At 35.4% G+C, this 27,393-nt stretch overlaps 2 protein-coding genes and 1 long non-coding RNA gene across 3 annotated transcripts in view; 1 reads left to right on the top strand and 2 right to left on the bottom strand.

The window, feature by feature from the left end:
- The first annotated feature begins 4,930 nt into the window (after positions 1-4,930).
- The window catches only part of LOC125682935 (beta-galactosidase-1-like protein 2), a 28,719-nt gene continuing 6,256 nt past the window's right edge, over positions 4,931-27,393 (top strand). Inside the window, exons 1-12 of the mRNA XM_048923542.2 lie at positions 4,931-5,258; positions 7,188-7,256; positions 7,522-7,617; positions 8,969-9,077; positions 12,722-12,814; positions 13,619-13,721; positions 23,639-23,797; positions 25,518-25,664; positions 25,763-25,846; positions 26,588-26,635; positions 26,802-26,857; positions 27,067-27,228. Of these exons, the coding sequence (XP_048779499.1) occupies positions 4,999-5,258; positions 7,188-7,256; positions 7,522-7,617; positions 8,969-9,077; positions 12,722-12,814; positions 13,619-13,721; positions 23,639-23,797; positions 25,518-25,664; positions 25,763-25,846; positions 26,588-26,635; positions 26,802-26,857; positions 27,067-27,228 (1,386 nt within the window). The 5' untranslated portion in view covers positions 4,931-4,998. The remainder of the gene's footprint in view (positions 5,259-7,187; positions 7,257-7,521; positions 7,618-8,968; positions 9,078-12,721; positions 12,815-13,618; positions 13,722-23,638; positions 23,798-25,517; positions 25,665-25,762; positions 25,847-26,587; positions 26,636-26,801; positions 26,858-27,066; positions 27,229-27,393) is intronic.
- LOC125682939 (uncharacterized) lies at positions 5,734-12,628 on the bottom strand. The gene is made up of 3 exons (XR_007372741.2): positions 12,513-12,628; positions 6,732-6,862; positions 5,734-6,538 (listed from the first exon to the last, which is right to left on the bottom strand). It is a non-coding gene; the product is annotated as an uncharacterized LOC125682939 (long non-coding RNA).
- LOC125682936 (PDF receptor-like) lies at positions 18,800-21,423 on the bottom strand. The gene is made up of 2 exons (XM_048923543.2): positions 20,912-21,423; positions 18,800-20,515 (listed from the first exon to the last, which is right to left on the bottom strand). The coding sequence occupies exon 2, from the start codon at positions 20,496-20,498 to the stop codon at positions 19,302-19,304; it is 1,197 nt and encodes a 398-aa protein (XP_048779500.1). The 5' UTR covers positions 20,499-20,515; positions 20,912-21,423; the 3' UTR covers positions 18,800-19,301.

Genomic DNA, 27,393 nt, shown 5'->3' with positions numbered 1-27,393 from the left:
TTTATATGCTCCAAACGATATCAATTATAGATGTGATTTTTTTAAACGGGCTAAAGAATGGATTAGTAAATATACAGCAAATTTTGATAATCTATTGATATGTGGTGACCTTAATTGCTCAACAGAAAATGAATCAGATAAAAGTGTTATAATTTTAAAACAACTACTGAACAAGCTCGATTTACACGACATGTGGAAAACTATGAAAAGCGGAAAAAAAGGATATTCATGGTGTAACGGAGTAAATATCCCAACAAGTAGAATAGATTATATTTTACTATCCGATACCTTTTGTTTTCAATGTGAAAATATAAGGCTTCAAAACATTCCTGGTTCACACTCAAACGGTACTAGGATGTCTGATCATAAGTGTTTAATTTTTTCTTTGATTGTAAATGAAAACCTTAGAGGTCCAGGATACTGGAAATTTAACACATCTTTAATTGAAAATGAAACCTTCATGAACGAAATGAATACATTCCTGAAAAAATATAATTTCGATAAAGAAAATGCACTAGATTCATGGGAAAATTTGAAAAGGAATATAAAAACAAAATGTATAAATTTATCGAAAAATATATCTAAATCTTACAAAAACAAAATAAATTCTATTCAAGGAGAAATAAGTAAGATAGAAGACTTGCCATATGAAAAAATAGATATGAATAGAAAAAGAAAATTAGAAAATGAATTGACAGAATTAATAAACAAAAAGGCAAAAGGTGCACAGGTAAGATCAAGGGCAAAATGGATTGAAGAGGGAGAAAGAAATACCTCTTATTTTTTAAATTTAGAAAAGAGACGACAAATATCAAATGTGATAAAATCATTAAAAAATGAAAAAGGTACAGTTTTTGATGAAGATGAAATATTAGATTCTACATGCAATTTTTATGAAAAATTGTATACATCAAATAATGAAAATGATAATAAAGTGAATGAATATTTAAGTAATATACAATTAGAATATAGTCTAAATGATGAAGAAAAAAATGAATTAGACACCCTTCCCTCACTATCAGAATGTACGGAAACAGTATTCATTATGAAAAAAAATAAATCACCCGGATCCGATGGATTACCGTGTGAATTCTATCAAACTTTCTGGGAAAACATAAAACAACATTATTATTGCACTCTTCAAGAGATCTTCCAAAAGAATACAATGACATATTCACAAAGACTATCTTTAATTACTCTCTTATTTAAAAAAGGAGACCCGCAGAGTCTTAACAATTATAGGCCTATTAGTCTTACAAATACTGATTATAAAATAATAGCTTTTCTTTTAGCTAATAGACTACAAAAAGTGTTGGATAAAGCAATACATGTTAATCAATCAGCTTATATAAAAGGGAGAAATATAGCTCTGAATGCAAGGTTAATTATTGATATTTTTGAATATTGTGAAGAAAATGATATAGAATCAATAATGTTATTTCTTGATTTCCAAAAAGCGTTCGACTCTGTGGAATGGAACTTTATGACGAAAGTTCTTAAAAAATTTAACTTTGGCGAAAACTTTCTCAAATGGGTCAACATACTATACAATAAACCTATATTTAAAATAAAAAATAATGGATGGATGTCCAAAACATGCAATATGCAGAGAGGTATAAGACAAGGATGTCCCATCTCTGCAATATTATTTCTTTTTGTTATAGAAATATTAGCGGTAAATATTAGATCGAATTCAAATATTAATGGATTTCAAAAACCAGGAATGACTAACAGTATTAAGATTATACAACATGCAGATGATTGTACTCTTCCTCTTAAAGATGAAACCTCTCTAGAACATTCTTTAAAAGTCATAGCAAAATTCAGCAATGTTTCGGGTATGTATTTAAATATGTCAAAAACAGAATGTATATTAACGGGTCCTCACAAATATCATTATAAACAAATTAGAAATGTTAACGTAAACAATGATAGCATAAAAACTCTTGGAATTTATATAGGACACAACAAAGAAATATGTTATAAAAACAATTGGACAAAAATTGTAGATGACTTAGAAAAACTGTTTGAATCATGGAAAAAAAGAAAACTAACCATTTTTGGTAAAGTTTGTGTCATCAATAGCCTAGCAATATCAAAGATTATATATGTTGGATCAGTTCTGAGCTTTCCAAATGAAGAAGTAATTAAGAAATTTCAAAGTTTGTTATATAACTATATATGGAACAAAAGAGATAGAATTAAAAGAAATACACAGATTGGAAATGTCCTAAAGGGAGGCATTGGAATTGTCGATGTATCTTTGAAATTAAAATCCATAAAAGTATCTTGGATAAACAGGATTTCAAGCGAGAGAAACTCTCTATTCTTTTTTGTAGATAGTTTGTGCAAAGAAAGAGACTTTGATTTTGAATATCTATGTAAAACAAATATTACGAAATCAAATGATTATCAAATAATGGAACATTTTCCTCTATTCTACAAGGAAATGCTTGTATTTTTCAACGAATGTAAAAAAAAATAAAAAACAATTTTATCTATTGAAAGAACCGTTGTGGTGTAATAAAAATTTTATGTACAAAAACAAGCCAATATTTTTTCATAATTGGCTGAGGAGCGGTTTTAAATTTTTGAATGATATTGTAAATGAAAATGGCATAAAACCTTTGGAATGGTTTGATGACAAACTTATATGTAAAAAAAACTGGATGTGTGAATATATGATTATAAAAACAGTTATAACAAAAACCTTCAAAAGTTATGAATTTTCAAATATACGATACGAAAACATTTTTCATGGGAATACATCATACGATTTATTATGTAAAGGACATGTTAAAGTGTGTGATATCAATTCAAAGTTGATTTACGAAATTCTTTGTCATGAAAAATTTATACCTCCATTACACCAAACACATTACGGAAAGGTTTTTGAAATAACAAAAACGGCTTGGAAATCTATTTATGAACAAAAAATCTTATCCATAAGAGACAGAAGTATATCAGATTTTAATTATAAATTATTAAATAATCTATTGTGTAACAGAGAATTGCTGAAGAAATGGAAGATAGTAGAAAATGATTTTTGTGTCTTTTGCAGAGATGCTAAAGAAAACAATGAACATCTTATCTTAAAATGTAAAAATGTTTCTCATATATGGGACATTGTTAAACAAATTTTAAAATTTGATATATCGTGGAAAACAATTGTGATAGGATTTTACTATGAAAACAATGAAAAGACACTCTTTTTGAATAGCATAATATCTCTTATTGCCTGTAAAATATACAAGTATAAAATGTATTGTAGATTAGATAACAAAGACGAAAAACCTCAAGAAATATGTAACCACATAAAAAGTAAATTGAATTTTTATACAGAAGTGTACACAAAAATTCAGGATGAAAAATATGCTAAAGTTATGAAAGCAATTAAAGACAAATTGTAATTTATACACCTTTGCAGGTATGACTTTTTATAATATGAAACCTCTGACAAATATCTGTCTATGCACATTTTTAACTATGTTACAATGTGAGTTTATTTTGAACAATTTGAATTGATTACAAACAACTATATTTCTATATCAAATAAAATTTGTAATAAACCTTTTATATACTGGTATTTTGCAAAAAGTTCCCACTATGAGGAGGGGTCCTGTCCTCCTATAGTGCTGCCATGGGGGTTGTGATATGAACTTTTGAATTGTTAACCCCGCATATGGCAGTTTCAGGTTCTTTATGTACATAATTATATTGTTGTGTTGTTGGTTTTTCCGTAAAAATAAGAACCTTTTTTGCCATAACATGTTAATAAATTTTGTTATATAACAGTATATTATATGTGTGTGTGTTTGTATGTATGCATATATGTTTGTGTTTTCTATATGTAGAAATTTATATGATAAATTTATATATATGTATATGTATGCCTATATACATCTAATCCAAGGGGCCCCTGGCACCCTAGGTAAAGATTATAAGGGGGTCTCTGCGGAGACTTTACCCCGAAATAGTAATGTATTTTGGAATTAAAGACTGATATATGTGAAAAAAAAAAAAAAAAAACTGTTCGTGACGTATCATGTTTACAGTACTGCTGATGAAATAAACCGGAACCGACGGTGTGACGTCATAAATTAAACTTCCATGGCCGCTCTCTTAGCTTCGGGTAATTTCAAATATATGATAAATTAATATTGATTCAAGGGGTTTGTTGTCAAAGACTGTCATTTACGATATCAGTAGGTAATACTTTGTTCAGAGAAGCAACAATGTTGTGAGGATTGCGTTCCCCTTTAAAACCATTTCATGCAAGCGTTTATAGAGATAACCTCAACCTAAATTCCCCCATTTTGAAAATCTTTAGATTTGACAGAGGCATGCAAATCTACACAATGACTGAATGGAATTTTTTAATTATACAAATTATTTCAAATATTGATCTATGAAGCTTAGTATTAGACTTAACAACAATTTTTTCATCTCATTAGGTATGCAAGTTAATTAAAGTTACATATATTGCACGCACCTTTCCTTTCATTTGACAATTTTACCCTATGTACAGCTCGCAACTGTATGATTAAAAGGCATACAGGTATGGTAGCCTGTGTTTTAAAAAAAAATGCACTGTGTTTTACATACCAGTATTTTTATAAGTAGGTTCTGAATATATGTATGAAAAAAAATCTCTATGTATGAATAAAATGTTCATATAATCGATTATGATCTTTCGTTTTAAAGTCTTGACATCTGCGCTCCGTTTCCAATTTTTGTCCTACACAATAGCTGACATCAGATAAACAAAACACTTCACAACGCCTCCAGTAATATTTAGATAATGATAGCACTGGTTACCACTAAGGAGATATTGGTGGCCTCGAGCGAGATTCTGTACTAAAAATCCCCCCGTCCTGCCAACTACTAAGTGGCATTTCTGCGCAGTATCTCAGTCAAAGATCATCAAAGTCACTCTTATCAAAGTGCAGACGACAGGTTGTCACAATATCTGCAGACGACAGTAAAGCGACAACAATCATGGACACAGGACTGTGTGTCACGCTCTGTGTTGCTGCAGCAATCTACTTGGTTACAAGTTCCACCGTCTCCTCTGAGCAGCTTGGCGATTCTCCCTACGTGAGCAATGGAAGCTTAACCTTTAAAAACCGGACGTTCTATTTAGATGATACTGAGATACGGATTGTGGGCGGTAGTCTGCACTATTTCCGGATCGTTCCAGAATACTGGTGGGACCGGATGCGGAAAATGAAAGCATGTGGACTCAACTCACTCACACTGTAAGAATGTCGAATATTTATACAAGGTCCGAAAAAAATTCAACTGTTAACAAAGGTTTCCCTACATTTTTGAAAGACAACAAAAATATGTATATATATATATTGACACGTAAAAGAAACGCAACCCCAATAAGTTTTGATATCATAATCTAGGGTAAGCAATTTCGAATTGCATGAAATCATATATGTTCCCAAGCAATCGGACACAATACGCTTCGTTCTCGTGTCCGCGAGACATCAATCATACTCCGATTACCACGTGCAGGATACACGAGACAGCATTTCGTGCGTCTCATCTTCAGATATCTGGGAAGATTAGTCCGATATTGAAATTCGTCTCTCGCATTGCTGCCTAAAGATGCACGCAATAGGGTAGTGCAGTTACTGTTGGCCGGAAATACCCAAAACGCAGTGGCAAGAGCTCTGAATGTCTACAAAACCACAACTTGTCGTCTCTATAAACACCATAGAATGACCGATACAACTGCCGACCGTCTTGTAACTCGTCAACCGAAAATTATAACGCCTCATCAGGATCGTTTCATGAGGTTGCAGCACTTGCACAATCATCTAGAACTGCACACATAAAATACCCTGCAAATGAGACACCAGGGACACATTATTAAAAAATAAGCTGAGATAATATGTTGAGGTGTCTCTTCTCCGCGTCGCATCGCAGTAGGAACGCCCCTTCATCGTCATCAACATGACGTCGCATTCCAACGGTTGGAATGAAAGGTGAAGATAACGAACAGTGATCAATCTCATAACTCCTATAAGCAATACAAAATAGAGAGTTGGGCAAACACGGACCCCTGGATATACCAGAAGTGGGATCAGGAGTAAGCATCACCTGCCCACCGGTCAAACCCACCATGAGCCGTATATCTTAATTGATCAGGTAAACAGAGTTATCCGTAGTCAAAATCAGTGTGCCGAGATCAGCCTAACAATCTATATGAAACAAGTCAGACAGCATTTGACCCAATGATATGTTGTATTGGCAAACCAGATCGTTATAACGACCTAAAACAAAGATGGCGCCATGTACTCATCAACGCTCAGATGGGCATCAGCGTACACTGAATGTTATTTCGATAATTGCATGGTGGAATGCGACAGCTTTGGTGATGATAGCGTCCCCAAAATAACTTCCCATAGAGTCCTGATTTCTCGCCATGTTTGAGATACTGTAGATCTACACATTCGAACGCACCCAAAAACATCAGAAACTCTACCCGTTTTGCATCAAGCGGTTCTTGAAAAGTGGCAGAACATCCCTGTGGTAAACAAATAAACTGTGTAACAAATTCTTTATATGTCGTAGAATTCTATAGATAAATTGATTGATTGTATATTGTTTAATGTTCCCCTCGAGAATTTTTCGCTCATATGGAGACACAGATGTAAAATGTAGGCCTATGCTTGGCGCTTACGGTCTTTGAGCAGGGAGGGATCTTTATAATGCCATACCTGCTGTAGCACGGGACCTCGGTTTTTGCGGTATCATCCGAAGGACCGCCACATTTAGTCACCAGTTACGACAAGCAAGGGGTACTGAGGACCTATTCTAACCCGGATCTCCACGGTATGCAGAATTCGAGCTGCAACAAATCAAATCATATATTTGAATGAAATAATAAAAATATTACCCAAGATTTGAGGTTGGGTTTTTATGCGTGTCAGTGTACTAGTATTTACAGAAACGGCGTTAAAACAAGAAAAATAATGCGTCATAATTTTTTGTCAAAAATGTTAAAAAGAATGAATGGATAAAACATACATTTGTATAGTTGGTGTGTCGTTACATTTCAATACACCACTAAAACTGTATTAGTAAATTAATCTCAGGAAGCGAAGTGTATGCAGTATTTAAAATTAATACTTTCGTTGGATACTGATTTTAATAAGATATTCAATGCATTACAGATATGTTCCTTGGAATTTGCACGAGCCTCATCCCGGAAAATTCAATTTCGATGGAATACTGAACTTGCGGTATGCACAGCTATGTACTAAACCCGGACTAACTACAAATAAGCATCGGATTTTGTATCATTCATATTAACTTAAGAACTCAGATGATCAGGTTATACGCTCATCAAGCAAGTACATATATGAAATGGTTTAGAACAAAATCAATGTTTTTCCCCCCAGAAATTGGGTTACATTTTGTCCAAAATGATTTCATATTAAGACCTCGTTATCTAGTTCTCGGCGTTTTGCCTTGTTTCACCACGACAATTTCCGTTTTCTATTATAGGAGATTCATTGAGATGGCACAAAGAGCGGGACTATACGTCATATTCCGTCCGGGGCCGTACATCTGCTCCGAGTGGGAGTTTGGAGGACTTCCGGCGTAAGAATGAATTTGGAGTTTGATATTTATGTCTAACCAGGGTCGTAAATTCCATAGAGGCGGAGGGGTCAGACTGTTGCCTCTTCCAAATTGTATCAGCAAGGACATTTTTCTAATTAATTCATTAGAATTTATTTTAACAAAAAAACACCAAAAAACCAAAACCAAAAAAAAAAAAAAAAAAAACCCACCAAAAACTTGTTCAGCGTCTGGCCGCTTAGGCAGCCCTCAGACTCCCCCCTTCCTGATTTACTGCCTCACCAATATTAAAGGTCAATTTACAGCCTTAACTAATGGTGATCCAGAGCTTCAGAATGTACAATGAATAGTATGATTAAATATTTTCAAATACATACATTTCCGCGTCTACACACCTTAGGATGTCAGACACACAGTTCTATATGGATCGCCAAATTAACATACACTCAAACAATTTAAAATATATATCTTTAATTATTTGAATATACCACAAATTCAATTATTGTGCACAATTATTGAATTGATGCGCGAATCAAATCAATAATTCCTTTCATCAATTGAATCGATGTGCGTATCAATTTAATTATTGCGCGCATCATTTCAATTGATAAGAGTATTATTTGATTTGATGCACGCATCAATTCAATTAAATTGCATTCATGATACGCGCAATATTGAATTGATGACATTGCTGTTTTTAGAAGAAAATGTTCAACCCCTATTGTGTCCCCACCTACCCCCGGAGCCATGATTTGAACAATTTTGAATCTCCACTCATTCATGGAGTTTTCACATCAGTTTTTTTGTGTTGCAGTGGTTCTTGAGAAGAAAATCTTCAAATGATGCCACCATATTTTCACTATTTCTTAAATGTCTTCCTTTTTAAAAGGATGTGACCATTCATTTGAACAATATTGAATCCCCTATACCCAAGAATGTTTTATAGCAAGTTTGGTTGAAATTGGCCTTGTGGTTCTAGAGAAGTAGTAAAAATGTATAAATTTTACAGACAACCGGACATATAGACGGACGCCGGTCAACAGGTGATCAGAAAAGCTTACTTGATTTATAGTCCAGGTGAGCCAAAACCTGGAACACGCTAATCTGATTTTCTTTATATCAGTCCGAGTTTACTCTGTCTCTACGTGATGTTTATTGATGATCCCATAGTGTATGAATCCTTTATATTGGGCTCATGGCGGGTGTGACCGGTCTACAGGGGATGCTTACTTCTCCCTAGACACTTGATCCCACCTCTGGATTGTCCAGGAATCCGTGCTTCCCCAACTCTTCATATTGTATTCCTTTTAGGAGTTAAGCGATTGATCATTGTTCGCTATCTTCATCTTTTCATACTTATTCCTTTCTCTAGATGGCTGTTACGAGATCCTGATATGAAAGTGAGGTCAAGTTACCCAGGTTACCAAACTTATGTCAGAAGTTACTTCTTCCGGTTGATCGCAGAAATATCGGATTTGCAGGTAACCATTAGTCGTCGTGTGCATTTACCTCCCCATGTAATGTTATGATAACCTCGTAACAATGTAATGACCCGATAACAAAGTATCGGGGAGTGTTTGGTTTACCTCCCCTGTAATGTTATAATGACCCGATAACAAAGTGTCGGGGAGTGTTTGGATTACCTCCCCTGTAATGTTACAATAACCTGTAACAAAGTATCGGGGAGTGTACGGTACCGTGATCACGTGATAAGGTGATTCCGAGAAAGAATGCTGTGGACATCATACATAATTATAATGTCATTCCACAGCGGACTACTGGCCGACCTATTCCACTGTAAAAGTGCAATACAGGAAGAGGAAGATGCTAATTGATTTCTGGGTTAAAAGTCATAGGTCACGGTCATGTTTAGATAACGTTTGTTGAGAGGGGGTCTCTGGTATCCTTGCTCAGGCAAATCTTATCAATAGTATTATAACATTTTAATACAAGATAAACGCAATTTGAGGAGTATACTGTTAATTGTAAATATGAACCCAAAAGCGATGGCGCTCATTCAAGAAATAATATTTTGAAAATACATGAAGGCATGAATTACGACGCTTTACACCAGCATACTTCATGAAGCGCGTTAGAGATTAATGAAAAGTATGCTGGCGTGATGTTTTGCAGTTCATTCTCTGATGTATATTCAAAAATGAAATTTATTTTTTATATTTACATTCTATTGAAATAGACGTAAGGGACCGGTCAATATTTATTGGGGGGGGGGGGGGACCGGTGCAAAATGCAATTGCAATAGGACACACATTTATTTTGGCTTACATACTGATAGGACTCCAACTTTTTTTTTAATTTTCAACACTAATAGGCCAGCTATATTGTTTTTGCAAATGTATCAATGAACAAAAAAATATTATAAAGTCTTTTAAATTTTTAATTCAACTATCTTTTAAACAATAATACTGAATTGTGTGCATGCTTTATTTCATGTCCAAGTTGAATATACGAGAGACAATTTGCAATAAAATACTGGACCTTTGAAATTTTTTAATATTAAAACATGTAATTAAAAATAACAAAATTAAGACTAAAGTCTAAACACATCTTTAATAATTTGATAGGTTGCAATGTCAAATGCTATCTGAATTGTTTCATATCGAGTGTTACTTGTAGGCCGTTCTTGGCACACTGATTTTGACTAAGGATAACTTCGTTTACATGATCAAGATATAAGGTTCACGGAGGGTGTGAACGGTCGACAGGGATGCTTACTTCTCCTAGGCACCTGATCCCACCTTTGGTGTGTCCAGGGGAGGTCCGTGTTTGCCCAACTCTCAATTTTGTATTGCGTAGAGGAGTTATGAGATTTTAAAATCACTGTTCGTTTTTATCTTCACCTTTCATAGAGAATACTGAGATGTGAAAAATACTTGTAAGTATATGAGACAACAATTCAGTAAAACAGTAATTAAAAAATATGCAAAATGTAGCACTTTAAACAGCAATTTAACAAAAAGAAAAAAATAAGATGAAAATAATGAGATTTGTAAGTTCACTAGACAAATTACCGAACAAACATGGCAAAGTAAACAAAAGTTTCTCAGGAACTGGAATCCCACAGCTGATATAACTGGAGAGACAAATTTAAGTGATAATTTTGAAGAACTCCAGAGATTTTTAAAATGAAGTAAAAATATTGTTTAATCATGCATGTATATATATTTATTTTAGGTAGGGCACACACTTTTTAATTACACATCTGATATAGGACAGCAACTTTTTTTGTATTCTTAAAAGATAGGACATATGGTTTTTTAGATATGGAAATATGGAATGCACCGGTCCCAATCCCCCCATGAAAATTGACCGGTCCTTAATATACATGTATTCATCTGCATTGATACGCCGCTGTTCACATCTGTATTTATAAGAAAATGGCTTTCATTACAATAAGAAATGACACCAAAAGCAAAAACATTGGAAAAATAACTACATACTAGCATTGTCCTTGTGTCCGTCCTTTGATATAAACCTATATAAAAAGCGTCCATTATTATTGTCTAGAACGTTGACTGCTTTCTATATATTGAGTCTCGGGGGATGCCATCATGTAAATATCTATTAAAACAGCAATATTCTGTAATAAGCATGCGGAATAAATCCATCTGTTCTGCCCTTTCCTCTTTGTTGCACGAAGATTAAGAGATGGTATCGGTAAGTTAATGTCTGTATTCTATTTCACTCCTGTTGCTTTATTTGATATATCGAAATTAAACGTAAAGAATGTGAGCAGATCTGCAGAAAAATAATAAAACGCCGTCAATAAATGACCACAGAAAAAACCATTAGACGTGGCTTATGAAATAAACCAAATGCTCTTCTCGGAACTACCGGTAATGCATATTGTATGATAAAAACAAAAACAAAAAAACACTAGCTTTGAAAACATGTTGTCTACATCAAAATTTTCTCCTTCTCCGACTTGATGTTTTCATGAGTTATTCTTAAAACAAATTTGTGAACCAGTCAGGGGCGGATTCAGGATTATCTGCCGGGTGTCGGGTTGTCAAAACAGCTGATATCAATTGAGCAAACAAACAAAACCAAAACAAAAAACCATAAATAAGAGAATATATCGTCTGTGTGTAGTTAGCTGTGTAAGTGTGCCGTATTGTTGTTAGCATTGGTAAAAACGCTTGCAGCGGTCCGGAGTCTGTCTGGGAGAGGATCGTACATTTTGACTGTCATGGGCGTGTTGAGGTGACTTGCCGCGGTCATGCATACGGTACATGTACACGGAATTCAGTACTCGTCTTACTCTATTACAGTGTGTTGATCTACATGCACCAACCATCCCGTAACAAACATAATTACGGAGATAGTCACGAGGTTACCGTCCCCGTGTTGTTTTCATTAGTTCATATAGTTCTCGGGGTACAGTCCTCTCTCGGGAATTTACTAGTATAGTACCGAGAGTCAAGGAGTCAAAAGTGCGGCCGGGTTCACGTGGTTAGCTTTACGAATCGTCCCTGGGGGAAAGTGAAATAAAGCAGACATGGAGGAATAATAATAAATGAACAATTCTTCAGGTGTGTAGACAGGGACGTGGGCGTGGATCGCACTTGTACAACACGTGTACCGGACGGAAGAACTCGCACAGGGGTAAACGACTTCCGTGTTCGTCTATATTCAGGTCAAGGACGATCAATTACCATTGAATTATTAATACTCACATTATAAAAAAAAATACATTGTTCCTGTTGTTTTGTATACTGCTCACACAAGTAAATATCGCGCTTTACACGTTCATCGACATCAAAAAGGATCATCCGGATATCCACGGATATTATATTCTGTATGGAACTAACAAAAGAATGAATAAAACCTATAGACACACACAGTGGTTGTCACAGTTCTTGTTTTTGTTTCAAGGTTATTTCAAGGTCTCTTACCTTGTCAGTCATATTCTTCAAATTAAGTAGTGTTATTAGGATGAAGTTCTGTAATCTCGTACAATCTCCCGACCCTATTATTCTAATACTCGATTCGCACACCGTGTCCTCTTCAGCCAAATGGTGCCTTAGTGACGTATAATCATCTCTCATTACAGATGTATATACGAATTCAGTAGATTACAATTAGTGACATTTTACATTTACAGTATCACAGAGGGGGGCCTATTATCGCCGTGCAGGTCGAAAACGAGTTTGGTTCCTACAGCAACGATACACAACATTTGCTGTTTCTGAAGCAGGTAAAGATATTAAGTTTAAAATAAAAATATTCTGAGTTAGATACTGTAAAATCAGTAAAAACACAGAGTTACTATAATGAAAATATTAATTGCCTATAGTGAAAATACTGATTTCCTATAGTGAAAATATTAATTTCCTATAGTGAAAATATTGATTTCCTATAGTGAAAATATTGATTTACTATAGTGAAGATATTGATTTCCTATATAGTGAAAATATTGATTTACTATAGTGAAGATATCGATTTCCTATTGTAAAAATATTGAATATTGATATCCTATAGTGAAAATGTTGATTTCCTTTAGTGAAAATACTGATTTCCTATAGTGAAAATGTTGATTTACTATAGTGAAAATATTGATTTACTATTGTTAAAGCATGGATTTCTTTACAGCGAAAACATTGATTCATACAGTGAAAATATATAGATTCACTTTTGTGAAAACATTGATTTATTGCAGTGAAAACTTTAATACCTTGATTTAAAAAGATGATTTGTTAAGGAGAAAACTTTCATACTCTGAATTACATGAGTAAATTGATATTAATATTTTTACGTTTGGGGATATTTATGATGATGCATTTAAGTAGGGTAAATAATTCAACAAAACAGACAACAAAAACCTACAGCACTAAAATCTTTGCTACTTTTATTTAGTACTTTCATCGTAAAGTTAAAATTTTGATACCTTGAATTACAGTCGTAAAAAGCATTTTGATTCGATAGTCAACTATGGTATTTTTATCATATAGTTATGTCATATATACATGTAGAACAGCTAAAATATAAGTTGTTTTGATAGACAATGGAGGAGTACGGTATACGTGAAATGTTCTTTACTTCCGACGGGTTCTACAATTACACAGAGGGACTCAATGGGTTAGACAACGCCCCATTCTACACAGGTAAGCTATGTATACCTAGAGCATATACCCCGTCCCGTTCTACACGGATTAGCTAAAACATCTACCCCGCCCCGTTCTACACAGATTAGTTATACAAACCTAGAACATCTACCCCGCCCCGTTCTACACAGATTAGCTAAAACATCTACCCCGCCCCATTACACACACGTAAGCTATATAGACCTAGAACATTTACCCCGTCCCATTCTACACAGGCAAGCTATCATAATTATAGGTTATACTCCGTCCTCATTCTACACAGACAAGCTATATATCTAGGTTACACCCCGCCACATTCCACACAAGTAAGCTATATAGACCTAGAACATTTTCCCCGCCCCATCCTACACAGACAAGCTATAATACCTATAGGTTATACTCCGTCCCCCCATTCTACACAGACAAGCTATAATACCTATAGGTTATACCCAGCCCCATTCTACACAGACAAGCTATAATATCTATAGGTTATACTCCGTCCCCCTATTCTACACAGACAAGCTATAATACCTATAGGTTATACTCCGTCCCCCTATTCTACACAGACAAGCTATAATACCTATAGGTTATACTCCGTCCCCCTATTCTACACAGACAAGCTATAATATCTATAGGTTATACTCCGTCCCCCTATTCTACACAGACAAGCTATAATATCTAGGTTATACCCCGCCCCATTCTACACAGACAAGCTATAATATCTATAGGTTATACTCCGTCTCATTCTACAGACAAGCTATAATATCTATAGGTTATACTCCGTCCCCCCATTCTACACAGACAAGCTATAATAACTATAGGTTATACCCCGCCCCATTCTACACAGACAAGCTATAATATCTATAGGTTATACCCCGCCCCATTCTACACAGACAAGCTATAATATCTATAGGTTATACTCCGTCCCATTCTACAGACAAGCTATAATATCTATAGGTTATACTCCGTCCCCCCATTCTACACAGACAAGCTATAATATCTATAGGTTATACCCCGTCCCCCCATTCTACACAGACAAGCTATAATATCTATAGGTTATACCCCGTCCCATTCTACACAGACAAGCTATAATATCTATAGGTTATACCCCGCCCCATTCTACACAGACAAGCTATAATATCTATAAGTTATACTCCGTCCCCCCATTCTACACAGACAAGCTATAATATCTATAGGTTATACCCCGCCCCATTCTACAGACAAGCTATAATATATAGAGGTTATACCCCGTCCCATTCTACACAGACAAGCTATAATATCTATAGGTTATACTCCGTCCCCCATTCTACAGACAAGCTATAATATCTAATACTACGTCCCCCATTCTACACAGACAAGCTATAATATCTATAAGTTATACTCCGTCCCCCTATTCTACACAGACAAGCAATGATAACTATAGGTTATACCCCGTCTCATTCTGCAGACAAGCTATAATATCTGTAGGTTATACCCCGTCCCCCATTCTACATAGACAAGCTATAATATCTAATACTCCGTCCCCCATTCTACACAGACAAGCTATAATAACTATAGGTTATACCCCGTCTCATTCTGCAGACAAGCTATAATATCTGTAGGTTATACCCCGTCCCCCATTCTACATAGACAAGCTATAATACCTATAGGTTATACTCCGTCCCATTCTACACAGACAAGCTATAATATCTATAGGTTATACCCCGTCCCATTCTACACAGACAAGCTATAATATCTATAGGTTATACCCCGTCCCCCCATTCTACACAGACAAGCTATAATATCTATAGGTTATACTACGCCCCATTCTACAGACAAGCTATAATATCTATAGGTTATACTCCGCCCCATTCTACAGACAAGCTATAATATATATAGGTTATACCCCGTCCCACATTCTACATAGACAAGCTATAATATCTATAGGTTATACCCCGCCCCATTCTACACAGACAAACTATAATATCTATAGGTTATACTCCGTCCCCCCATTCTACACAGACAAGCTATAATATCTAATACTCTGTCCCCCATTCTACACAGACAAGCTATAATATCTATAGGTTATACCCCGCCCAATTCTACACAGACAAGCTATAATATCTATAGATTATACCCCGTCCCCCATTCTACACAGACAAGCTATAATATCTATAGGTTATACTCCGCCCCATTCTACAGACAAGCTATAATATATATAGGTTATACCCCGTCCCACATTCTACATAGACAAGCTATAATATCTATAGGTTATACCCCGCCCCATTCTACACAGACAAACTATAATATCTATAGGTTATACTCCGTCCCCCCATTCTACACAGACAAGCTATAATATCTATAGGTTATACCCCGTCCCATTCTACACAGACAAACTATAATATCTATAGGTTATACCCCGTCCCCCATTCTACACAGACAAGCTATAATATCTATAGATTATACCCCGTCCCCCATTCTACACAGACAAGCTATAATATCTATTGGTTATACCCCGTCCCCCATTCTACACAGACAAGCTATAATATCTATAGGTTATACCCCGTCCCATTCTACACAGACAAGCTAAAATATCTATAGGTTATACCCCGTCCCCCATTCTACACAGACAAGCTATAATATATATAGGTTATACTCCATCCCCCCCATTCTACACAGACAAGCTATAATATCTATAGGTTATACTCCGCCCCATTCTACAGACAAGCTATAATATCTATAGGTTATACTCCGCCCCATTCTACAGACAAGCTATAATATATATAGGTTATACCCCGTCCCATATTCTACATAGACAAGCTATAATATCTATAGGTTATACCCCGCCCCATTCTACACAGACAAGCTATAATATCTATAGGTTATACTCCGTCCCCCCATTCTACACAGACAAGCTATAATATCTAATACTCCGTCCCCCATTCTACACAGACAAGCTATAATATCTATAGGTTATACTCCGTCCCCCCATTCTACACGGATAAGCTATAATATCTAATACTCCGTCCCCCATTCTACACAGACAAGCTATAATATCTATAGGTTATACCCCGTCCCATTCTACACAGACAAGCTAAAATATCTATAGGTTATACCCCGCCCCGCCCCATTCTACGCAGACAAGCTATAATATCTATATGTCATACCCACCCCCCATTCTACACAGACAAGCTATAATATCTATAGGTTATACTCCGTCCCCCCATTCTACACAGACAAGCTATAATATCTATAGGTTATACCCCGCCCCATTCTACAGACAAGCTATAATATCTATAAGTTATACTCCGTCCCCCATTCTACACAGACAAGCTATAATGTATATAGGTTATACCCCGCCCCATTCTACACAGACAAGCTATAATATCTATAGGTTATACTCCGTCCCCCCATTCTACACAGACAAGCTATAATATCTATAGGTTATACTCCGTCCCCCCATTCTACACAGACAAGCTATAATATCTATAAGTTATACTCCGTCCCCCATTTTACACAGACAAGCTATAATAACTATAGGTTGTTCTCCGTCCCATTCTACACAGACAAGCTATAATATCTATAGGTTATACCCGCCCCATTCTACACAGACAAGCTATAATATATCTAGGTTATACGCCGGCCCATTCTACACAGATGAACTTGAACATCTAGGTTACATCCCGGGCCATTACACACAGGTGAAGTAAAACACGATAGGTCACTGGCCCCATAACATCATCTTGCCCCCATTCTAAAGTTGACATCAACACACAAAATCTAACGTCCGTTCATCTTCGCTAGCCAAGGATTACCTTGACAGTGGGTCGCAGAAATGACCTCTATACATGTACACGTCTTACTAATTTATTCACCGAAACGTCGTATTTATACAACAAACAAATTATCATTATTTAAACCAAAAATTAGCTAAGGAAATTAAGATCCCCGGTTGGAAGAAGAGTAATGTGACGTCATTGGACAAGGTTAGTTAAGTCTTGAAATCGTATGACGCAAAACAAGGTCACAAAAAACACTGGCTTTGGTTTAGAATCAGCGACAGCTGAAGGGACGTGAGCTATTTCCGAAGACACGGCTGCTCAACCTCTGACACGTGCCATCAATCAACGCTGCAGAAAAAGATTTCAGACATGCATTGTGGGAACCGACAATTCAAAAACACACAGTTCCCGGATATCGAATACAAAAGAAAAATAATATTTTTGTTTTTAGAATTTCATTACGATAGTTTAAAAGATTTTTGGCTTGTATTTTTAGTCGATTTTCCATCGTTCTGATGCTAGGATTGACATGCGAAAATATTTTTTAAAGATAAAGGTGAAAGGAGACTTTTTGTTCTTGAAGGATAAAATTCTTAATCAGTGGTTAACGAGGCAGCTGTTTCTAAATCTGTGGAAGAATATACAAATCATGGTAGATTTAAATGTAGGAATCAAAGTTTTACAATAAAAATAAACATATGTAGAGATTCATAACATGATAACGGAGAAATAATTTATAGGCGAGTACATGCATTTTCAGGCCTAGTAATATCATTATTTTTATTCACTGGTCACTTAGGCTAGCAACATTTTTAAAACTTAATTTTTAATGGTCATTTGAGAACTTTTACTATTCCGTTTCATCAGTGGATATAAAAATGAATCAAATTGTTGGTTTTTTTTTTAAAATTTACTGGGTGGATGTAAACACAAAAACCACACTAGTTATTATATTGTATTTCGATTTTAGTATTTACACCCACCTATTAGATATATGGCAAATGACCGGCCTAAATTCCATGATTGAATAATTATAATAATGCTCTTTCATTTGTTACAGAAAAAAGAAAATATTTTGAATCCGATAAAAATTTGGACGCATACACGTCTAATTTATTAGCCTGATAATTTAAGAATTCTGATACGTATACAAATTAACTAGCCCCAAGGGCACGTGATCTTTACAAAGCACTTGCCAAAATTCATAATTTACAAGTCCCAAATCACCAGGTCATCAATTATTTCGAGCATGGGAAAATTGTCCGGTCCTCTTTTAAGCAACGAAACAACAAAATATAGTTAAAAATCTCTTTCTGTATAATGTCTACTTTGCAAAGATTTTTCGCCTAAAAATTATTTTTATTTGCGGCAATATTCACATATACAAAATACAAGAACAACACAAAGTATTAACACACTGCATAAAATATAGCGAATTAATATTGTATACAAACGTCACTTCTGGAAACTGCATCACAGACATAAAAGCTAACAGATGTATCATTTGGATTCAGAGTGACGCGAGGAGATTTTGTAACAAAATTTGCAAGAAAACAAAAAATCATGTAATGTAACCTGACTTTTAAAGAAAGCAACCATTCATTCTCCACAAATTTAAGACCTTTTTCACAAATTAAAGCTTGTAAGTGCTAATTTTTATGTCCCATAATATTAGTTTGTTTGTTATTTATTCGATCATTTTAAAAAATGATATAGTTTCACTCACTCTGTATAAAATGCATGTTTAAAGTGTACATCATTGAAAAGTACTCAATCCTTCCAATGCTTTTGTCAATAAAATGTGTTCAAAAATTCAATTCATTTAAAACTTTTGGAAAACTTACTGAATATTCAGAGCAAGATATTTCCCAAAACGCATACGTACATCGTTATGCTGTAGGAATTTCAAGAAGTCTCTATTCACAAAAGCGTATACTATGGCGGCACATAGCCCCCTGGATGACGTAAAAATAACGGCTAAATGTTGGACCACTTGGTGAGTCCGTAGTGGACTGTGGGTCGGCACTACCACCAGAGCGTAAGATACAAACACATACACGAAGTAGATACACGACAGGGTTACCTCATATTTCAACTTTGGAAGGTCGTAAATTTTGTCCTTGTGTATCTTCATGTGAAGTCTAACCATCGCCATCAACAGAAAAACAAATGTGATGGTCAGAATAAAGAGTTTGTAAATGTCAATCACCCACATGACCGGATGTGACGTATGGTCGATCCAGCATTGTACTTTGTGGTCCACCACCAGGGTGACAACCCACAGCGTCAAGGGCACGATGGGTAATCCCCATCCCACAATGCAATACATTGAAAACCCGAAACTACACAGATGGTCAGACTTGCTTAATATCTGTAGAAAATTGGAATCCACTGCAATCCAGCCAAGGAATACTATTTCGGTGTACTGTTTAAACGTGGCCAGGAATTTGCACACAAAACTTGTAAATATTATAGAATTAATAAATGAAATGTTACTTAGTTCATAGATGAACAAAGCATGTGTGGCTATTTTTGCTAATATGTCCAAAACGGCAGCTACAAAGAGGGTTTTGTGAATCTTAACATGAAGAATGCCGTTTACAAACTTAGGAAGAATGCAGTAATACAATAAGAAAACAATAATGATACTAAGCAAAGACAAGATAAGAAGAGACAGCGCCACGGCGCTCATCGCCAGCGCTGACTGTCGGTCGCGATCGTCAAATTTCCGGAATATGTCGATATCAGACGGTATGACGCAGTCGGCAAAGTTCGTTTTAGAGATCGTCACAATGGATTCGTAAATTTCCTCCCAACTTCCGTTTCTACCACATTTCCGAACCGCCTCTTTACTGGGATCGAATCCTTGATAAGGTGGACACTTTATCCTAATAGTTTCACCGGCCGCTGTGGGCGGCCAACACATCAGCCCGTCGTGAACTGCTCCACAAAACGTCACATTATCAAAGGGGAATAACTTGTATCTATCCGCACATTCCACATTACTCAGAAACGAGGTGTTGGTGTCAGACATCATAGTAATCACGTGATATCCTAAGTGTAAAATACAAAAAATGTATGTTGATTGATGGAGAAAAACAAATTGATAGAAATATCACAGATAAAAAGGTTTATAAAGCCTTCTGTATTGTAATCTGTCTTGGAACTTGGGTTGTAAGGGACAGTAAGGTGCCGTTTTCACCTTTTTACTTTCCATTTATTTCTATTAATTTCTTTTAATAAAAAACCTGTTCGGTCCTTTATATTGATCATAATTGCCCATAAGTAGAGATTTTCTTCTTTTTGGATTTTCATACCTTTTTATAAACAATTTCCGGAAAAATCAAAGAAATGCGAATCATCCCATGGCACCAGAAATGAGAAAATAAATAAAATTGCAACAAAATATAATAATTACTTAAAACTAAGACATGATATTGTTAAGCTTACCCTGGCCTGTCTTAAATCCTGCACGCTCGGCGGAGACTGTCGGTCCCACTGCGCAGTCAGCAATCGATGAACTTCTCAAGTCTTGATAAACTAGCTTAATAAAACAGCACCAAAGGGTAACATAGAAATACCTTGTTTACAAACACTTCAAGTGTTTGGCAAATTGTCCCGGGACCTTCGTAATTGTAATGACTTCACCTTATTGCATTACCCATGGAGGTATCTTGTAAACGAGTCATTTGTATTCATCCGCTTGCCAACTCGAGCGTGACTTTTTATCTCGCATTTTTACCGTGTTCTCTATTCAATTTAGGGTAAATTTAGCTGAATCTTATGTGATAAGTTTTTATTTGTGGTAGGTATGCAATTATTTTAATTAGTTTGAATCAATTAAAGGGGTCAAGTCGCACCAAGAATGCTTGGGAAATGTGGGCCACTCTTTCGTTTAAACTGTTTTGCTTGCTTCCGAATTGATCGAGATTTTATCTATTTGTTGCAACACTAATATTGTGGTATGTTTATTTGTTTTAGTCTGCTCGGAAGATAATTATGAACATCGGACCTCAGTCAGCGTATATATTGCGTTTTGAGTTTGTATTAACATTTACACAACTCATTCTATAATTTCCAAATTCAAATTATGACACTTTGAACAATTTTAACAGCTGCTGAAAGGAGCAATATAAAGTTATTAATCCAAACAGACAGGCTTAAAAATAACACGGAATTCTCCAAGAGCGAAAGCATGTCTTTCTCCCCAGAGTTGTTATCAATGATGAAGTTTTGCGGATTTCTTTAATACATCAATCCTGAAGAACTTCTTATGCAGCGCAGAAATAAATGAATGCTGTCGATTTGACTCATGTCTTCGATCAAATAATGAAAGAAATGAGTTGTTGAAATGTGGCACTAAAGCAAAATAGCCATGGATTCTACCGTTTTCATATATATCATTTGGATTCATATATCAGTTACAATTAATGGTTTAATACTAGCTATATTTAACAGTAAAATTTTGAAATACAGATATGCATTAAGTGTTTGGAATATTCAAATACATGAACACGCGAATAGAATATTTTTCATGACCAAAATGTTTCTTACTTTAGGGGAAAATGATTCATGTCAAATGGAAAAAAAACCCAATTTTTTTTAGGGTATCAAATTGAATCTGTTGGAAGATGCTGAAAGAAGGTCCTGTAATGATAAATATCCCAGATCGCGTACATCTTATAATATGTCCGCAGGTTTTTATGGATGCTGCTCTCTTCTCTTACAATGACAGGCTCTTAAGACTTAAAAAAGGAGAGAGAGAGAGAGAGAGAGAGAGAGAGAGAGAGAGAGTTATATGGCATTTGTACATGAAATCGCGTTCAGTTTGGTGTATTAATGTGGTGGAAATTTCAGACACGGCTGTGATTTCCGTAAGCATCAAATGTTCAGTGTTTGACATCTATTGTGCATTTAACAGCAGCTGATGTGCAGACAAATTGAAATAAGTGTGTTACTGCTTTATGAAAATTGGTTTGCACGCCAGCTGCTGTTATTTGAAGAATATACGTCAAAAAAATTAAAATATTTAACGCTTATATTTACACGTGATGTTTTAAAATTATACTTGTAATTTCAGACTTATTTAAAAAAAAAAGAAGAAAAGTTCCGTATTTGTCAGTGAACAAGATGTAACAGACATGACATAGCTATGGTTCTGTCTTGAATACCGGTTTTATAATTATGGTTAGATTAGCATTGTGACGTCAGCGTGGTGGTTATTTTGTCATCATGACAATACGATAGTGCTATTTTCTTACAACACTTCCCAGATTTTTAACTTTATCATTTAAAAAATAAAAAACACGTTGGAATGTAATACGATACATAATGTTCAGATTAAATAACCATTTTCCATATTGTCGTATATCATATATTTCCCGGGGAAAAAAAACCCTTTTCAAATATTTTTCTTTCTTTTTTTGATATATTACTTACATTGGCCTCAAGTACAGTTGCCATGACGATTCTACGTTTCTTGTGATGAATTTCATCTTCAATAAAAGCAGCTTACGAAAAATAATATCAGGACTAATTTGGAGTTTGTCCACATTATAGACAATTGTATTTGTATTTGAATATTTTAGCAAACACTAGTTCTAGAAGTGTATATTGTTGAATTTCCCAGGTTACTTGCTTTTCTCATATAAACTTATAAGTTTCCATATAACTTGTAATTATTTTGCACTAGATCTGGAATTTTGTATTTAAAAAAACCAAAACATATCCAATTAATTCGCCGAGGAAAATGACCCTGTTTTTGAAGTATGACGTCAAAGATTGGGGCATTTTACACAGCGTGTTTTTTGTATATATAGGATTTTTGAGTAATTTCCTATGTGATAGTGCACGAACCGCAGCATTCTTTCTTCCCCGTACAATATAATGAGTTTTATCGTTATCACGGGGATATTCTTATATTGTATGACATGTTGACCAAAGAAAATGATAAAGATCTTTTTCTTTATGAAATTGCTAAATGCTGTAGAAAAAGTTAGTGCCTCGTAATTCTGTCGGAAGCTTTCCAATCAGAGGGCTTCTAAAATGAAGCATGATGGAATAAAAACCATGATTTTCCTAGCGTTAAATTCCAGTGCTTGTCGGACAAAATTAGATATTCTATAAATTCCAAGACAATCCAATATCTGCAAAGCCATGTTTATTCATTTTATGCAGAGGCACTACCTACAGTGAACTTCCAGGACATCGTCCAAGGGGAACAACTCTTCGATAAAGTGGAGACACTTGATGATGACTTCCCCCTGATGGTGACGGAATACTGGTCGGGGTGGTTCGATCAGTGGGGCGACCAACATCATACTCAATCGCTCGATGGTAAATATATCACATTACATTACCTATTTATTAACTTGATGCCAACAATTAACAACGGAACGCGTAGGAATGTTGTTGAAGGCCCGAAATATATCGGGATATATATATATATTATATATATACACAACACTAAAATGGCCAACGACACGAACAACCAGATTGTCAAATTTTCGGGACGACCCGTCCCTTCTTCAGGACAAACGAAAAGAATTACATAATGTGGAAACAAAAAGAATTACATAATGTGGCCAAATAAATAAATAAAAGGAAAGCAATGAAACAAGATTGAGAGGTATGCGAGTGGATCAAAATGATACAGCTGGTCAAAATGATATTAAAGCACTAAGTTCGTTTGTCCTGAAGAAGGGACGGGTTGTCCCGAAAATTTGACAATCTGGTTGTTCGTGTCGTTGGTTATTTTAATGCTTTGTATAACTTTTTGTATTTGACCTTGTATCCATGTTGTGGATCCGACACTTTTAGGTATCGGGTGTTGTTGGAATAACGTCTCGCTCGAGAATTTTTCACTCATATGGAGACGTCACCAAGACCGGTGAAGGGCTTCAAATTTAGGCCTGTGCTCGGCACTTACGGCCATTGAGCAGTGAGAGTTCTTTAGCGTGCCACACCTACTGTGATACGGGGCGTCCGTTTTTTAAGGTAATCTCCGAGGACCCGTGACATTCACACCTGATGCCGAGCGTTTGGCGATGGAATTGTCACTACCTGTTTTTTATCGACTTAGGTCTGTCATCTATATATTTATATACACTTAGGTCTGTCATATATATATTTATATACAACATGAATTTTTATAGCTCTTTCTCTCTCTCTCCCTTTCATATTCTAGTCTCGACATTGCGGCTTTTTAAAATAAAGGAAAAAATGAATTGACCTTGAAGAGGAGTATTTTATTAATATATCATCTTAAGACCTCAAAACTATGGTAAAACATTATTCTAAATCCACATAGGTTCGGATTCGCATGACTCTTTGTGTTGCGATGTCGGGGTTTCTAGAATGCGGCTTTAATTTGTCTGACCTTGAAAGGTGTATTACCTTGAAAAATTATACTGTATCTTTTTCCTTAGACTTCTCTCCCATTCACCTATTTGATTGTTGATTTTGATTTTAATGCTAGATCTGTGTCTTGAGATTGACCTTGTTTGTTATTTGATCGTGTTCTTCTGGCAATCATTATTTTTCGCTGTTCACCATATCCGAATCATCAATGGTACGGCCTACCTAATATTGTTTTGAACTTAATCAGTCCATATCATTATCTTTATCTTTCCACCATTTTACTCCATAATCACATTGTTTTGTAAGTGTTCCCTCTAAATTTATCTGATTTCTGTAATTTTCAAGAATAATTCTATTTTCATCCCGACCCGACCATGGTACAAACTCTCTAAACATAGTCAGTAAACACGCTTTACAACGAAACCACCACCATTTTTATCACTCAGTACAACAGTGTATCACTCTTGTCATCAATGTAGTTTATCGATACTTGTCGTTTTTGCGTGTTATTTGTTTATGTAATATATGTCTCTTGATAAAGACGCGGGTTGCGTCAAAAATTCGAGTTTTTAAATAACCAACAGTGCCGTGGCCTTTTCAGTGCTTTTATATATATATATATATTTCTACAAGGATTATGATTATAATCTTAAAAATTATTGTATTAAAATTTATGCATACGTTTATTACTTTTCAGACTTTGGTAGCACCGTGGCGGCCATTTTGAATCGATCCGCCTCGATAAATTTCTATATGTTCCATGGAGGGACAAACTTCGGCTTTATGAATGGGGCAAACTGGGACTTTGAAAAAAATACCCTTAAGACTGACGTCACTTCCTATGGTAAGTAGTATGTGTATGAAGTGGTGAATTTACGATGTAGCTAAAGCTGGGTAAACACGTACTTACCTATGTTTCAATGAATGGTGATCATTTCGTAGATTACGATGCTCTGTTGACCGAAGCTGGAGACACGACAGAGAAGTACAGAATCGCGAGACAGTTGATCCACAATGCCATTCCCGGTAAATAGAATTCTACAGCCTATTGAACCCTAGTTTCTGTGGAAACGAGAGGTTATCAATCCAATCTCTACCCAGAGTTATTGTTCCTTACACTCACTACGTCTCAAGGGTTTTACAAGATTTTTGTAAAATGGCACGTATGCTCAAATAAAGTATGGTTTTGACTTCAGTTACAAAAATATACGTATATAAATAAATATTGAGCAGATGTCAAGTCTTTTTGTAACACAAGAAGCATTGATTTGGGTTGAAATGTGGATATTGGGTAGTTCTATTGCACCAGGCCTGTACATAGGTACATGAAGAATATATAGTAATGGAAAATATCTACAAATAGTTGCTTGTCTTACATTTTCCCGATATTTTATAAAATAGTTCTTAGTTTTATTAGACGTAAAAAAAAAAAGTGGATTTACATGTGGAATAACATTGCTTATTTTGAAACGTTAACAGAGGTGCAAGCGAGAACAAGGAACGACATCTCTGGGTAGAGATTGAAATCAATCACGATGTTAGTTCCGGTAAATAGAATTATACAGCCTATTGAACCCCTGTTAAATTAATCACGGTGTTATTTCCGGTAAATAGAATTCTACTATCTATTAAACCCCTATTGAGTCAATCCACCAGGTTATTCCTGGTAAATAGAATCTACTAATTATTAAATCCCTGTTTAGATAGACAGTTGCTATGAAATAAGGAAAATTCAAAATAAATGAATGTTTGTCATGTATATTCCAGAGACGCCTCGATTTGACATTCCTTACGACACGCCCAAAGAAGACTGGGGTAATGCTTCGTATAATCTAAAATACCTCGCATAATGATATCAGTAAAACCTAAATGATGGAGCTGTTTTGAAGAGCAAACTTGCAAAATTTATTTGTCATTGTTATATTTCTTCAAAGCTAACAAATGATCTATCAAATCTTGACAGCTGAAAATATTCTTGCAGGTCGTGTCCACATCCAAGACTTCATGTCGTTAGAAAACATCATAAAAATACCTCAGGTAGACTTTACGGAAGTTCATGTTCTTTGAAGATGTACTGTTTGGAGCTTGACTAATAGAAAGATACCTTATCACAGTCAAGATGCAATCTATACTAGTAGTATAAAGCGGATTTGTCGTTCTTTGTTGTTCGTTTCCATTTATTTATCTGGCAAAACCAAATCCTTCCGCCATTATGACTCATTTATCATTGAATCGTTTATCTCCAGAAATTCCGGATGAATAGAACTGTTCCCATGGAGCTTCTCCCGCTACACTCGATGGACGGGGTTACGTTTGGGGGACAGAGTTATGGCTACATCTTATACCGGGTTAACATCACCCACGGGCATAACCTGACCTTCACCGACTTCCCCAGGGACAGGATCGAGGTCAAAGCCACAAATCAAAATATTTTCTAAAACAAAATTACAATTATCTAGTAAAAATGAGGTATACTATTTTGAATGAGGGTTTAAATAAATGTTCTTTATCAACGGTTTTCAACTACCGTTCCAATAACAGCGTGTTAATGTGCTTGATCGAGAGTGCAACTT

Source organism: Ostrea edulis, chromosome 6 (assembly GCF_947568905.1).
Source record: "Ostrea edulis chromosome 6, xbOstEdul1.1, whole genome shotgun sequence".
NCBI lineage: Eukaryota > Metazoa > Mollusca > Bivalvia > Ostreida > Ostreidae > Ostrea > Ostrea edulis.
This window is presented reverse-complemented; position numbering and strand designations above follow the sequence as displayed.